General features: G+C 43.4%; 1 protein-coding gene across 4 annotated transcripts in view; it reads left to right on the forward strand.

Annotated features, from left to right (window-relative positions):
- The window catches only part of ret (ret proto-oncogene), a 72,839-nt gene extending 68,926 nt beyond the window's left edge, over positions 1-3,913 (forward strand). For all 4 annotated transcript variants that reach the window (XM_087130067.1, XM_087130068.1, XM_087130066.1 and 1 more), the window contains exon 20: positions 303-3,913. In XM_087130067.1, the coding sequence (XP_086986193.1) occupies positions 303-460 (158 nt within the window). In that variant the 3' untranslated portion in view covers positions 461-3,913. The remainder of the gene's footprint in view (positions 1-302) is intronic.
- Positions 3,914-13,750: the final 9,837 nt, after the last annotated feature.

Consider the following 13,750-nt stretch of genomic DNA (forward strand, 5'->3'; position numbering starts at 1 on the left):
CAACCTCGTTTTAATTCCTAAAATTGTCACCACCGTATGGAGTGTTCCCTCGGCCCGAAGCACGAGTATTCCACAGCCCCACACATCTACGGCATCGGCACAACTTTTATGCTTTTCCATAAATTCAAAGAGGGACGTGTGGACTTCCAAATATTTGTAGGTTCAAGACACAGAACTTTATGAATAAATATTAAATAGACCCTGACTGTCATCAACTCTCATGGTTTACTTTCATTTCCAATAAATTTGACCCTATTTTTCCCTTTCTTTGCTTTCCTGTTTTGTCTGGCGACACTTTGCAGTTGTCGAGGAAGAGACAAACGTCGACTCTGGGCCTCTGTACGGAGACATGGACCCTTGCCGTCTCTACAGCAACATCAACAACAATTTCATCGCAGATCACCTTTGTAAGACAGTCAGTGAGCCAAACTTAAGCTCAACGGACGTCTTCCTGGAGTAACGCAGGGCTACGTGTAGAGCGAGTAGCACCACCTTCAGACTTTGGAACCAACATGGCTGTTCATTATACGTGCAGTACAGCATGCAGCTGTTGCAAGCTAATTGTCCATGTGCACTGACGCATGATCCACTATATTGGTTCCAACAATAATTGAGACACGTCGCAACTCCCTTTATAAACAGCTCTGGAGTAACGTGTTCAAGGGCGCCCTCTGTCGATGTACTAATGGCAGGATCTCCAGCCGTAATAAATCCTTCAACTGATTCAATGGTAAGGCAGGTGGCCTCTATTGTCAAAACTACAGGTCATGACCACAATCCGCCTATTTTAAGGTGTAGCGGGGGCATGCCCGTACCGTAAATTTTTTGAAGTGTCAGCATTATCAAGAGTTGGGTTAAAGCGGTGTCCTGTATGCCCAAAAATATTTATAGGGAAACTAACAGAAGTTAGGGAATTGTTTGACACGTGGCTTCCCCAAAATGTGAACAGTATTTCTATCATTGCTGGAAACTGCCTGAAAATAGTTTGGCCGTTCAGACTTTGGATGTGCAGTTATTCATACGGATCTCGTAATGAAATATTTTCAAATGCCCACTATACAACACAAGAGGGCAGCAGATAGCAAATCCATGACGGTATAGCCACAGACAGATATAAACGCATAGACTGCCGGATCGTATTCAAATCTACGTGAACATTTTGTGATCTGCGCGGCGCCCGACTAAAATCTAAACTCTGGGCGAATTCATCCCTCTGTGTAGGATATTTACGCACATTTGACGAATTCCGGCCATAAAATTCTGTGAAGACATTTTTTCCCATGTGGATTCCAAACAATGCGGTTGCAGCGCTTCAAAATAAGGGATAACAGTATAGGAGGGCAAAACAGGTGAACGTATTTTGGGAGAACATGTAAACAAAATGATACAGGCAATGTAGGTGCCTCGCGTGAACGCGCTGTCATCCATCCTATCAGGTTTGTGAGTGTGACGTCACTTCAGTTTAAACTACGTCCACTGCACATGCAGTGCACATAGAGTTACATACATTGATCGCCGTTTGCATGGAACCGGAAGTTAACGCGCACCTTCAGTAATCGTCCAGTGAGAGTTTGCAAATCATGGCGCGTCTGCATGTATGTTGAAGTCTCTTATACGAACTGGATAGACCAACCCGACTAGACGCCATTTGAAGGGCCTTTTACACTCTCGTCTAGTTCCCTGCCCAGAGAGTCCCTGACGACTCTTGATTAAAAAAAATCTTCGCTTAGGTATCACTCACGGATATAAAAGATATGATGCAAGGGTCAGAGCTCACAAGTTAAGAGCCTGGGTGTTTTCGAATTTATTACAGTGGTGCCCCCTGTATGTGTGGCCATTTGCCAGTCGTCATCATGTCCTGATTCTTCCTAGATTCTCCTCTAGGGACATTACTGAGGAGACCTTCGATTTCAGTGTAAAGTCAAATACTGTTGGCTCAACAGCTGCCATTAGGACACGGGAGTTTACGTCCAACAGCTTGCCTTCCGACCGGGAATAACCGAAAATCAACGAAACCATCCGAACATACTGAAGATAAACGGGAATTCCTCCAGTCTTGGTCACGTAGAGATTGGGTGATACCGGACCCTTGATTTGTAGAGTAGTCAGAATCATCGGGTCTGGTTTCCAGACTATTTACCCTCAAGCAGCTGTCTCAACCAGAGCGCGCGCGCACTTCGGCAATTGACTACTGCGTATTGGTCAAGGAGGAATTTCACGCGCGCGCACCGCCTGTGTGCGAACGGAATTGCCCCCAATGACTTCTAATTATGGCCGTCGGATTTGTCCATTGTTTGCCCATGCTTTTCAAAATCACGGTCATAAGCGCATGACTGGCGGTCCTTGCGTTTATATGTCTGTGGTATAGCCTTTGTCCAATTAATTTTCCTGGCTGCGGCCGGAGATTGTTATAATATGTGCGTCTATGGAGGCTGTACAGCCACTTCACATACATGCATGTGTTACATGAACGTGTTACATTAACTGTTAACTGAAGCCAAGGTATTAAGACGCAGCCGGACAAAGAATGTGCAGATATCCAATGTTATGCTTTATTTTGCAGTTCCAGGATATTATGCCTGTTACAAGTAAAACAATAATAATTTATATCGTTGACATCAACTTCATAAAAAACATCTATTAGAGGACTGTTCAGTGTAAGTGGTTAACAATTCTGTATATGATCAAAAACAAACTCTTCGACAAATTTGAAAAATGTTGCCTTGAGTAAAGACGTGTTTGGCAGCTGATTTTCTTCAAGTTAATTTTTAACTATTTAAGAGACAGAATATTTTATTGCTGAATAATGTTTATGGACATCAAATAGTACCGGTAGCTTTGAAAGTATCACCCCGGCTTCAAAACATGCGTAGCCATTGGGAATGGAAACACGTGTTCTTGACGCAAATGGAAATAAACGCGGATTCAGCTATGATTCTGTCGGGCATTTGTAACCATATTCGGGGGTGGTGTCGTCAGATATTTCAGGCTTTGGGCTCAATCTATCTCTGAGTGTTATTTTATAATCTCCGCAGTAAGAACACATTAAGGGTCACTGTCTTTAATGTTACTGCTTCGTGGTTGGGCTCATATAAGTTAACTTTTTGTCTTGCTATAATTGATCATTCCTGTTTTGATAGTTCGGTTTTTAATCGGCTTTCACTTTCTTTGACACTGGAGAAGTTTGCTACGAACAAATCTGAACTCTCACGATTATACTGTAAACTCACGGAGGCACTGCGTTAATAACTGTTATAGTAATTGGTTGTGATAGAATTCTTCTAGTGATAGAATTTTTCTATCACCGTTGTCACGAGTAAACAAAGTAATATCAGCCAATCCGACTACCCACTGCTACTTATAAGTGAGGCCTGTGCAGTAAAAAAGCCTGCAAGAACTGTGATGCTAATATATTATCGTAGGATGCAATACAGTAAGCAAACTTACAAGAGAGGCTAGCCAGCGTCACGAAAATATGCAAGCAGAAGGTTCGAACAAGCCTCACTTATAAATTTACTATTGTGTTACATCATACGATAATATATTAGCATCACACTTAGAGCATGGCTATTTTGCTCCACATGCCTCATTTATAAGTAGCAGTGAGTAGTCGGATCCGGGTGGTAATATTACGTTCGGTGAATTAGAAGTGTGGTACGCGTGCCATTATGGAAATCACTGTTTCAACAGGTATCTGTTTCCGTGTGGTCCTACGGTTTGCAAGAGAGCGAGGTGTACTAATGAAAAAAATGTTGTCATATATTTTGCTAGGCGTGGGTATACTTCGGGATATTTCTACTATTATATAAGAAATATAAATGTATTCATTGTAAATATAATTATGAATACTTAACTTTCCTGTATAATAAACTATTTTAACCACAATTAAACAATCTATTGACAGACTTACCGACATGGTTGGATATTTTTGCACAATTATTTGGTGTCTTGGTTTACAGAAATGTTGATATGACACTTTCAATGGTCTCAACCAGAACCACGTGGTGCGGGTGATCAGTAACGACGACAATAATAACAATAACAGAAACAAAAAAATATACTTCAAAGACAATTTTTGTATTATCTGAAATTGTTGACAGTGTTCTGCGGAACAGAAAAGAAACCCTCTCTTAGAGTCTTTTGTCGCCGAATAAAGCTTGTTTGGTATAGGGTAAGGTAAAGACTCAATTGCGTTTCACAAATTCCAATGAGAAGGATTTCAACCACAACCAGCGAGTTCAATTGCTAAGAAATTATCCATTAAGGCTATAAGACGTAATGTATACCAAACGAAACAAGGTATTTCGGCAGTGTTTGCACAACTTGTAAGGCTCTTCACTATCTAAGTGAGGATCACGTACTGTGTATACGACATTGCTTGCCTATGCCTCGGCCAAAACGGAGGGCCGTGAACAGTGTGCAGTTGAACCTCAGTAATAAAAGGTTCGTTGGACTTTGCAGATTACCTTGTTGCAACAGGAGCCTTATATTATCCGGAATGAAGACAAGAGATTGGGTCCTAAGATGCCCTTGTTATAAGCAAAATGCTGTGTTAACTGTGCTCTCTGCAATGATTTGCGACTGTTGTTGATTTGTTTTAATGGCGCTTTTAGCTACTTAGACTATTTGTGCAAATAACTATACGTTTATTCATAACCTTTATTAATCAGCATCACATTATAGAGTTCGAAAGGAGGTCCAGTTTTAGAGGCGGGAGAAACCGAAGTACCCGGAGAAAACATGCAAGAGCGAGTATAGGCTGGAAACCAAATGCACTTTTAAGCCTGGGCCCAGCCGGACTCGAACCTTGGTCTCTTTGGTGCGAAGTTCGACTGTATATAACTTACCACCTATTAGGTCCAATGTCATACAGGTCAAACCCGTTGTAACCCTTCACCGTCAGTTAACCAGCATTTTATAGCTGGACCAAGAGCGGGCCTTGGCAACGAAGGCTCCTTTGGTACTAACTGCGTATCGCTGGTCACGAACGACTAGAAAACCCAAGCGTTGCAGTTGCGGCTACCAACTGAAATGAATACTTCCAACCAATGTGGCTCTTTTCAACTCTGCTCGAGGCAAATACTCCAAGATCTCCGAAAACTTTGGCTTGCGTGGGCTCCCGTCTCTATCTTCAGAGGACGCAGAAAAGAACAAGGAGGATTGTATGGATGGTGTGTTTTAATTCATAAATAGCCAAATCGACATTGTGAAATTGACAGAGATCGAATTTAGGCCTAATGTTCAACATGAGAGAAAAAAAATGCCTCAAATTTTTAGAAATTTAATTACAGCGCCAATCATAGTGGAGGGCTTGATACTGCGGGTTGCTGTACAGCAACATTTGATAACCATTTAGCTCCGTCAATTTTTCTATTTTATATCTTTAGCACCCTCCTAGTTACCCGTCCTGGTGGTTGACCCGTCCTTGTCACAACAATCCCCTTCCGGTGTGAACGACCGCTCGGTTCCCTCGAAAGAAAAATCCAACCTGCACATGGGAACTGAAATAAAGCAGACAACGCTATGAGATGCCCAGGGTGCCCTAGGTGCTCTTAGCCGGCGGCTGTTTCTCTATCGAAGAACTCCCCTTTTGTCTGGGAGCTGAATCCTCCTACACGTGTGCCAAAACACCTACTGTCTTGTCAGACCAACCAGAGCTGTTTGTGCGGAAAAACATATTTCTAATGCTCATAAAATTGGTCTCTTTTTTGTGATACAATCTGTAGAGTATTTTGAAATCTTAATTCCGGATGATAAGGGTTTTAACTTTCATGAGATTTTTGAAGCTCTGTGGCTCGAATGGCTTTAGATTAGAGTGCCTGTCATAGACAACTTCTGATAAGGTTTTGAGTCCCTTTGGGCTTGGAACTATCCGAATCTATATTTTCCTTGTGGCAACAAAGATCAGGCTGGTCGATGAACGTCTATTTTCATCTCTTCGAGGTGTTTGCGCACTGTCCATAACAGTGCTAGAATAATTCTGCTTAAAACATACTGGGGTTTGCACGAGGCCTGGGAAAGGCTGATTGTTACAAAAATTAAATAATGATCATTTCAAGCGGTTATTTTTGTCCAAAACATTAGAAGACTGTGCATTTCTCATCCAAGTTGGTTTCTCGATGGAGCCTCACCCAAGTCGCATATACGTATATCTCGTAAACATTTCTTAAAATCTTGTATCCTCAACCCAGGTATTTTCATCAAAATGCAGTGGCCGAGGTAAGGGCATTGCTGTTACAAAAACTGAAAACTGGAAAGCTTTCCGCATGTTTGAAATTTACTAAAATGGATGCCACAAAGGGCAAGGAAATTATTCGCCCTTAGTCCACTTGGTTCATCCTGCCTAGTGCTACCAAGTAAAGACAATGGAGCCCAACGCGTGAGCGATCATCTGATTATCCATGCAATGAATAAACGATGCATTTAAGACTGACAGGCCAATAAAACGCATACGAAATAACGGTTATGCGTTAACGGGTCCTCCAAGAGCAAGAGCTTTTTTATCACTGGGAAAGCCTCGACTAAACCTTTTGTGCATTTTACCTATTTAGTTAAATTAAAACAGCAAAAACGCCATGGAGACGGCAGAAACGGGAAACCTCTATACCTCCAGGAAAACACCTGAGGTTGTAATTATAGTTGGCTCTGAAAAACTCGGCGCGTCACTCACCAAATAGTCTGAACTCATTTGCAGGTGGTTTGCTTAAAACGGATTTTTTTTAACGGTTGCATTGTAGACTTACGTAACAGAAGTACGTTCTAGCAGTGGAGGAATTGTTCTGTAAAGTGCAGTCTTTACATTGTACTAGGCGCACTCAGTCGTGACTTGATGTTAGAGGCCCTGCTGGGACGTGAACAAGCTCATTCCTTCCTAAATATCTTGATTCCGCCGCGCCTTATTTGGTTCCTGATTGACAGAGTCAAAGCTGTCGCCTGTTGGATATGGCGCAACAGCTAATGAAGATATGGAACCCGCGTGTTTACGCACAGCAGCTGGGACAAGGTTTGATCAACGTCACTGACAAACATCTCGTGAGCCCTGAGCTGGACCAACAGAGGGCGCAAATTTCCTTGCAACAGAGGCCGTTTGGAGGGAACAATTTGCTGTTTCTGTGAAATGCAACAAAATGAGGACTCCTCTCCGACCTGGCTCTTTCCAACCGATGATGGGGTGCTTCAGCTCAAGGTGGATAAGGTACTGGCTTCCCTCAATTTCTGTTTACAGGCAAAATTGCACGTTGGCGAAGAATAACTCCTTCTTTGTATATTTAACTGTAAGCGTAGGGATTTTAGTACCAGATCTTGTAGGTTTATTGACAGTGCCATCGTAATGTACAGCGTGTTGCAGTTGAATCTTTAACACTGAACGTGTACCAAAAAGGGGACCTTTGTGGTCGAAGTATCACTTAACCGTGACTTGCAGTCGTCCTATTCCGTTTCCGTAAATAGGGAATACCTTTTGAGTTGTTTTTCTTATAGCATTTTAAATTTTCAAGAAATGTGTTTTCAATCTGTAATATTTGTCTTGCATCTCAGTAAGCGTAGTAAACTTGATTTTGATGCGTAAGTCAAATCCAAACCGTGTACCAAATCTGTAAGCATCACACCTGGCTTGAGGGTTTCAAATGCCTTTCTGATGTATATGTGCAGTGATGCTATTATCAGATTCTTAAAAAGTGACCGAAGGTCAAGATTTTCCCACTTTTGTTCTTGTAAACACTAGACCCCTGGCCGTGGTATGTAAGGTGGTTGGTGGTCAAGATGGTCACAGGTAGACTATGCATTGGACCTGTGCATGCTCCTTCACCGGCTGGCACTGCCACCCCCCCCCCCCCGCCATGAGCCTTGTGGCGCGGTTGACAATAACAACCTTATGGAACCGCTGATAGTGCGTTTCACTTGCGAAATACGGCTTTAGGTAGCAAGAAAGGTTGGATGCAATCCTGCATATTACCTCAACCTGGAGTTGATCCTAGTTCTTTTTATTGCAATGGCAAGCTAATAATACCGGCGGGTGAAATGCATATTGCCAAAGGCACGATGGAGGTCAGTTCTTGACAAGGAGGCCACGGAACCCGGTTTTGATTTATCTCCAGACGACAGGAGGATAATCATGAATAATGCGCAAAACTGCAATGAAGGGGATTTTTGAGGAAGCTGAGGTGTGTGTGAGAGAGAGTTACGCCAACCTAAAAAAAAAAGTCCCCTTGGGGAGAATGCGAGGAAATGCGAGTCGGTGACTTCGGTGGTTCGTTGCAGCGGCCCGTTTGGGATGATTAAGTCAGGATGACTGTGTAAGCAAGTCGGTGGTGGTTCTTCGGTTGTTAATGATCACGCTCCAGAGAAAGAATTCAAACCAGCATATTTAAAAACTGACGGGGGACGGATTGAGCTAGGGTTATTGTGGTATAGTTGCAACCGACCTCAGTGAATTCAGAGATATGTTTTGAGGGGTTTGCGTGGCAGGTTTGTGTCTTTCAAGGCACGTTTCAATTTTGAGTGGGGCTCGTGTGTTTAAATACGCCGTTGTCACGGCAAAATCAGTTCCGCCTCGTTGTCACAGGGTCTACGAGAGGCGACGCAATCCACGACATTCCTCGCAGCCGGAGGAATCTTGGCACGTCGTTGGAAATTGATGAACAGCAAACCGAATCTCGAAGATACCCAAAACAACGCTGCAAAACTCATCAAGCGCGGGCGCACGACATCAATTCCGATCGATGGCAGAGGCGTGAACGATCGAGAGTCCCACCTGCCCAAGCTCGTGAACAGTTGTTCTGGCAAGCTTTTTGAGATCACGAAACGTCCATTTGTCTCACTGGCGTAAATGGCACAAAAGGATCACTTCCTCTTGACTGTAATTGAAGGAGAGTCTGCCAAGCGGCTTGTATGTAAACAATATCGCGTATGTCAGCGCCCCAACATGATGAACAATATAAAGACCGAAGTTGCTTTTCTGTTTGTTCGGAACTGCCGAGAGCGACAAAGGTAACAGTTTGAGCGCATCTCTACACCAGTTCTGTACAATGGTTGACAAAAGCCCCATGTTTTGGTATGTCCGCAGCTGGCGGCTGAGAGTAATTGCCGTTGGCCAGTCTGTCTGATTAATAACTGAGGTTTATTCTCTGAAGAAGTCAGCGTACGGTGGCTGATCTCTGTACTGTCCCACGTGGGCCAGTAGATATTTCTTTCATATATTGCCCGGGCTATGTAAGACCCCAGCGGGAGAAGAAAGTGACTGTACAATCCTTTCTTCTTCTGTTTCCCTTCTCTCATTTCCTTGAGGGAAAGGGAATCCTCGCTTCTTGAAGACATGGCACGATTGAAGAAAATCTGAACGTGTTTCAGAGCTGCAAAAGGCTTTAAGCTTAATCCACAACCTTTTCGGGTGGAATTTAAATGCTTTGCTCTTATCTTTCCCATTTTAAACCTAACTATGGTGTGCGCCCTTTCTAAACTTTCGGTCATAAACCTATACAACTTTAAATGATGATATTCTTTTTTTTTATTGATAAAAACAACTTAAATCCAGACATCATATTTGAAAGTCAGAGGCTGTTAAATTTTTCCTTAGCCACAGACAGAACATTTTGAGGAAGACGTAATTTATTTTTTATCGTGTCTTGTTTTGTATGCACAAGGTTGTAATAGAACGTTTAAATTGTTTCACAAGCTCTTGCGCAAATACAATGTTATGAACATCACGTCGGTGTAAGGGTAAACTCATTATTAAAATGAACTTTTGTCACTGTATACAATACACAACGATAAACGATTAAGATAAATTAGTCTGCTACTTTTCCGGTCTTAAACAAGACTTGTCAAACAGAACAGGTTATCCCACAACCAATCAATGAAGACAACAGTTTCGCTCCAATCACAGCAGCAAATACAAATCGAAGTGAGCAGAAGCGCGAATTGTCAGGAATGGTCGCATTCTCCCGAGCACAATTGCTGTCCACAGGACGTGTTGTCCACATACCTTCCACGCCCCACGGGATGATTTCGGCCAGCGATCTCTTCGAATCTCGCCGATAGCCTGATAGCCCTCCTCCACGCAGTAGAGGGAGTGACGGATTACCCGCTATCACTTCGCCATCGTGTCTCCAATTACGCGCGCGCAAAAAAAAAATACGACCTGACCTTTTCGGTGCCAGCAAAGTGTCGTCGGTGCCGACTTACAGTTGGTTTTGGTCGTAACAATTATTAATTAACTCTGAACTGAAGATGTGGTTCAACGGCCAATGTTCCAAGCTTTGAAAACTTGACAATCGATTCGAATTTCAAAATCGTTGCTTTGGTAATGCCGCTGTTTCCGGATCTGTTTTTTTTTAATGTCCTACAGTGAAAATCTGCAGACAAAAATATACGGTATTATGTGAGCCACTAGAGTGAGTCACTGCACGGGATAGCAAGTAAATTTTGAAAATTGTAACCGTTTCACTTGGCAAATCAAAAGTAAATCACTTCAATATTTTAGAAGAATCAAGAAGCACAGGTAATTCTTGCGAGGATAATTTTTCTGTAGGAAATTCGTTGTATGGTAGAATAGTTCCTTTCTCCAAGTTCCCGGACTATTGGTGAAAAAAAACAAATCGAGCCACGCTGACATGAGTCGTTGGTCGGGTAAAGTGCAGGGACCGGCACAGGTTTTCCGCACCTGCGCAGCAACTAGGCGTGACGAAGTGAATATCCCAAAGCCCTCCAACCGTACAGTCCCCAAGTAAATCAATATGAGACATCGAGTAATAGCTTTCATCACAGCTCTACCCATTCACTTCACGCTTACTCTGTGTCAGTCGACACCTGTCATTTTGCTCGCCGCGATGTTGCGGGGAACTCAGTAACCACACAGGTGTCTTCTTTCCCGTTCTATTATAAAACTTTAATAGTCACTCGTACATGGCAGGTTCAAATTGTTAAACGTAGGCGCAGTTGTCTAGCCCCATGCACTTGCTACTGTGGTTGAAACCTAAAGAGCACTTTTTCAGCAGAGGGCGCTCTAGGTGAAAACGGACGACTTGTATTTCGAATTACACCCTGCTCTGTGGACATCTCCAGCCGAGTAAAGTGGTCGCTTTACTGATGAGATATGACTCAGGTGAACGTTAGAGAATGATAAAGACCGCGCTGAATGTTGTTTCCCCAAATACTAGATTATTGTCGTTTGAAACTTTGGAAGAATGGTATATGGAGGGAAATTGTTGGGGGGTGACAGGCTATAGTTATAAAAAAAAGTAGGATGTTTCGAACTGTATATGTACTCTTTCTGTCGACAGACAACTAGCGCTCTGTTAGTCTAGAGAAAACTAGATTACTACCCGTACCTTTTGAGTAGAATTCAAATGCATGGCAACCAGGTGACCTTTTCTGTAACCAGTGTAATCAGATTCGCTCGAGGGTGTTCTGTGCATTATCGCTTTTGCCGACCCTGTAGAGTCAGAGTGTGGCTTTCGTAAACATGCAAAGTACACCGGACCGCTCCCTGATTATGATCTGAACCGCGTCGGATCTTCAAGTTTGCCGGTGTCACTAGTGGAATGTGCTTCTTCGCCCTCCGGCCAGGCGGCCATGTCGTGGACAGAGCCCCAGCGAGTCGGTCGCTGCAGTTGAGACCTGGCGCAGAAACATCCGGCCGGCGGCTATTTGGTCTTCCCACGGCATTCCGGTATTAAATTAAAACGACGATGCGGCCCCGACAATGGAATTAATCGCGGCTTCTGGGCCAGGGTCGGCCGGCACTCTCGGGGATTTCGGCTTGTAATCACACATGTTCCCGAATGTCATTGCAAATTAATTTTTTCTGCCCTTATTCGACGGGTGAAACGCAAAACTTGTCCAAGCGAGAGTTGACATATGGAGCACCAGTTTGGCGCGCTGTTCCGCCGGTCTGGCGCTGACGCTTGTGTCTGCTTCATGAATTAAGTATGGATTTCGGCTTTGTTGTTTTTTCATTTTCTCCTGTACACTTGCACTTTCTTTTGTGTGGAGGTATTCCTGCCATTTGCTATACTGTGTCCATTCGGTGTCTGCAGGCCTTTACCGAGGCGCACCGGAGTCAAATCTGAAATTGAATTTTTTTTCACAACAGGAATAATTGCCTCACCAGAGAGACATTGACCGCCACGTTTTGTTGTTAAAATGCAAATGCAATGATTATGCGTGAATATCGAGAACAGAATAAACTAATCCGAGAAGGTTAAGACGACATAAGTGTACTCTGCTCACGATGTGCGCATGTCTCACGTATTCATCTTGAGTTATAACCAAAAGCATTATCATTCTGCGGTGGTTGGAGAGGCATTTAACGCGCGTGCGCGAACAGTGCGCGGTCTGGCGCGTAATATCACGACAGCAATAGCCTCTTCAGTCAAGCCGCCGTATCGGGTCGTAGACCTATTTGAAATATTGCCTCTACATCAGTTTCACACATTCATGCAGGCTATTCAACATGGTGACCCTTCTGTTTATCTGTAACTTTTTCATCTTTTCCAATATCATTGGACCAGTACTGACTCTAAACGTTAAGCCACAGACTCAATGCTAAACTGTCTTTTAATATTAACCAAAATACATGAGACCGTAGACGCAAGGTAAACAATGTCATCTCAAACTCACATTTATCAAAAAGGCTGTCATAAGATGTCTCTTCTTGGGTTGTTTATGCCGGTAGCTGCTGTGCTAAAAGCTAAGTAAAAGGGTCCCTGGTTACATTCGACATCACATCTTTTCTCACCTTAAGTTCCGGGGGCTTTCAGGTGGGCAAGGCAAATTATACAACCTCCTAAAAAAACCATGTTTTGTACTGATCCCTGTAGTCGGCACATCCAGATTAATTGCGTCATATTGATCACATATGAGTGACGAACGGGATTCCTCGTTCTCAGTGTTGACTGATTCTGATCGAACAATTATAGGATTTATATAAGGCGCGTAGTCCTACTCTAAGCGTACTTTGATTGTGTGCATGCTATTAAAAGTTTGTCCACCTGTTGTGTAGACAAGAATCTTAAATACATCAATTCATCTTATTCATTAAATCAGCATTTGGCCGACTTTCAGAATTGGTTTATAACAGAGATTTCGGGAGGACTTGCGCTTGTACATGGTGCCTTGTGGGGTACCGGAACAATGGAAGGTACCCCACAAGGCCAGTTTTGATCCTTGTGGGGTACTAAAGTGGTACCCCACAAGAATTTAAAATGCATTCACACAAGTCTTCATATTTCGGTGGCTCTTAATTTTGTTGAGAGGTTCAAGCATTTATGCTTTTTATCAGGAAATCGAATCCCTGCCGATGCCAGTCAGTGATATAATCCGCCCACGAACGCTATTAGCCAGTGTTTGGGAGAAAATACCCTTGCCACGCAGCCGACAGAAGAAACCGCCGAAAGACAGGTTTTGGTAGAAATGTGTCAGGATCTGGAGCCAGCGATTGGGATGTTGCAACAGACTTGGGGGGGGGTGTATGTCTTATCTCCGCTGAAGCAGAAGGGTAAGTTCCATTGAACATCGAGGCGGAATTCTTGAAGTCGAAAAGTAGTCCTTGACACCTCCGGTCCCTTTTTCGCTGATGTTTTATCGATCGGGAAAAAGTAGCCTATGAAAAGAAAAGAATGCTTCCACTGAGTGATCCTTTGCTGAGGAGCTCGTTGTTTGCCGGTTCCGTGCAGAAGGAAATGTCAGAATTCTTATTTCTTTTTCGGCGTGTCAGGCCGTGCCGTGGAATTGTCTCCGAGGAACTCTGCGG

The sequence above is a fragment of the Acanthaster planci genome, linkage group LG19, assembly GCF_054643075.1.
Source record: "Acanthaster planci isolate LZ-2023a linkage group LG19, COTS_SCS, whole genome shotgun sequence".
In the NCBI taxonomy this organism is placed as follows: domain Eukaryota; kingdom Metazoa; phylum Echinodermata; class Asteroidea; order Valvatida; family Acanthasteridae; genus Acanthaster; species Acanthaster planci.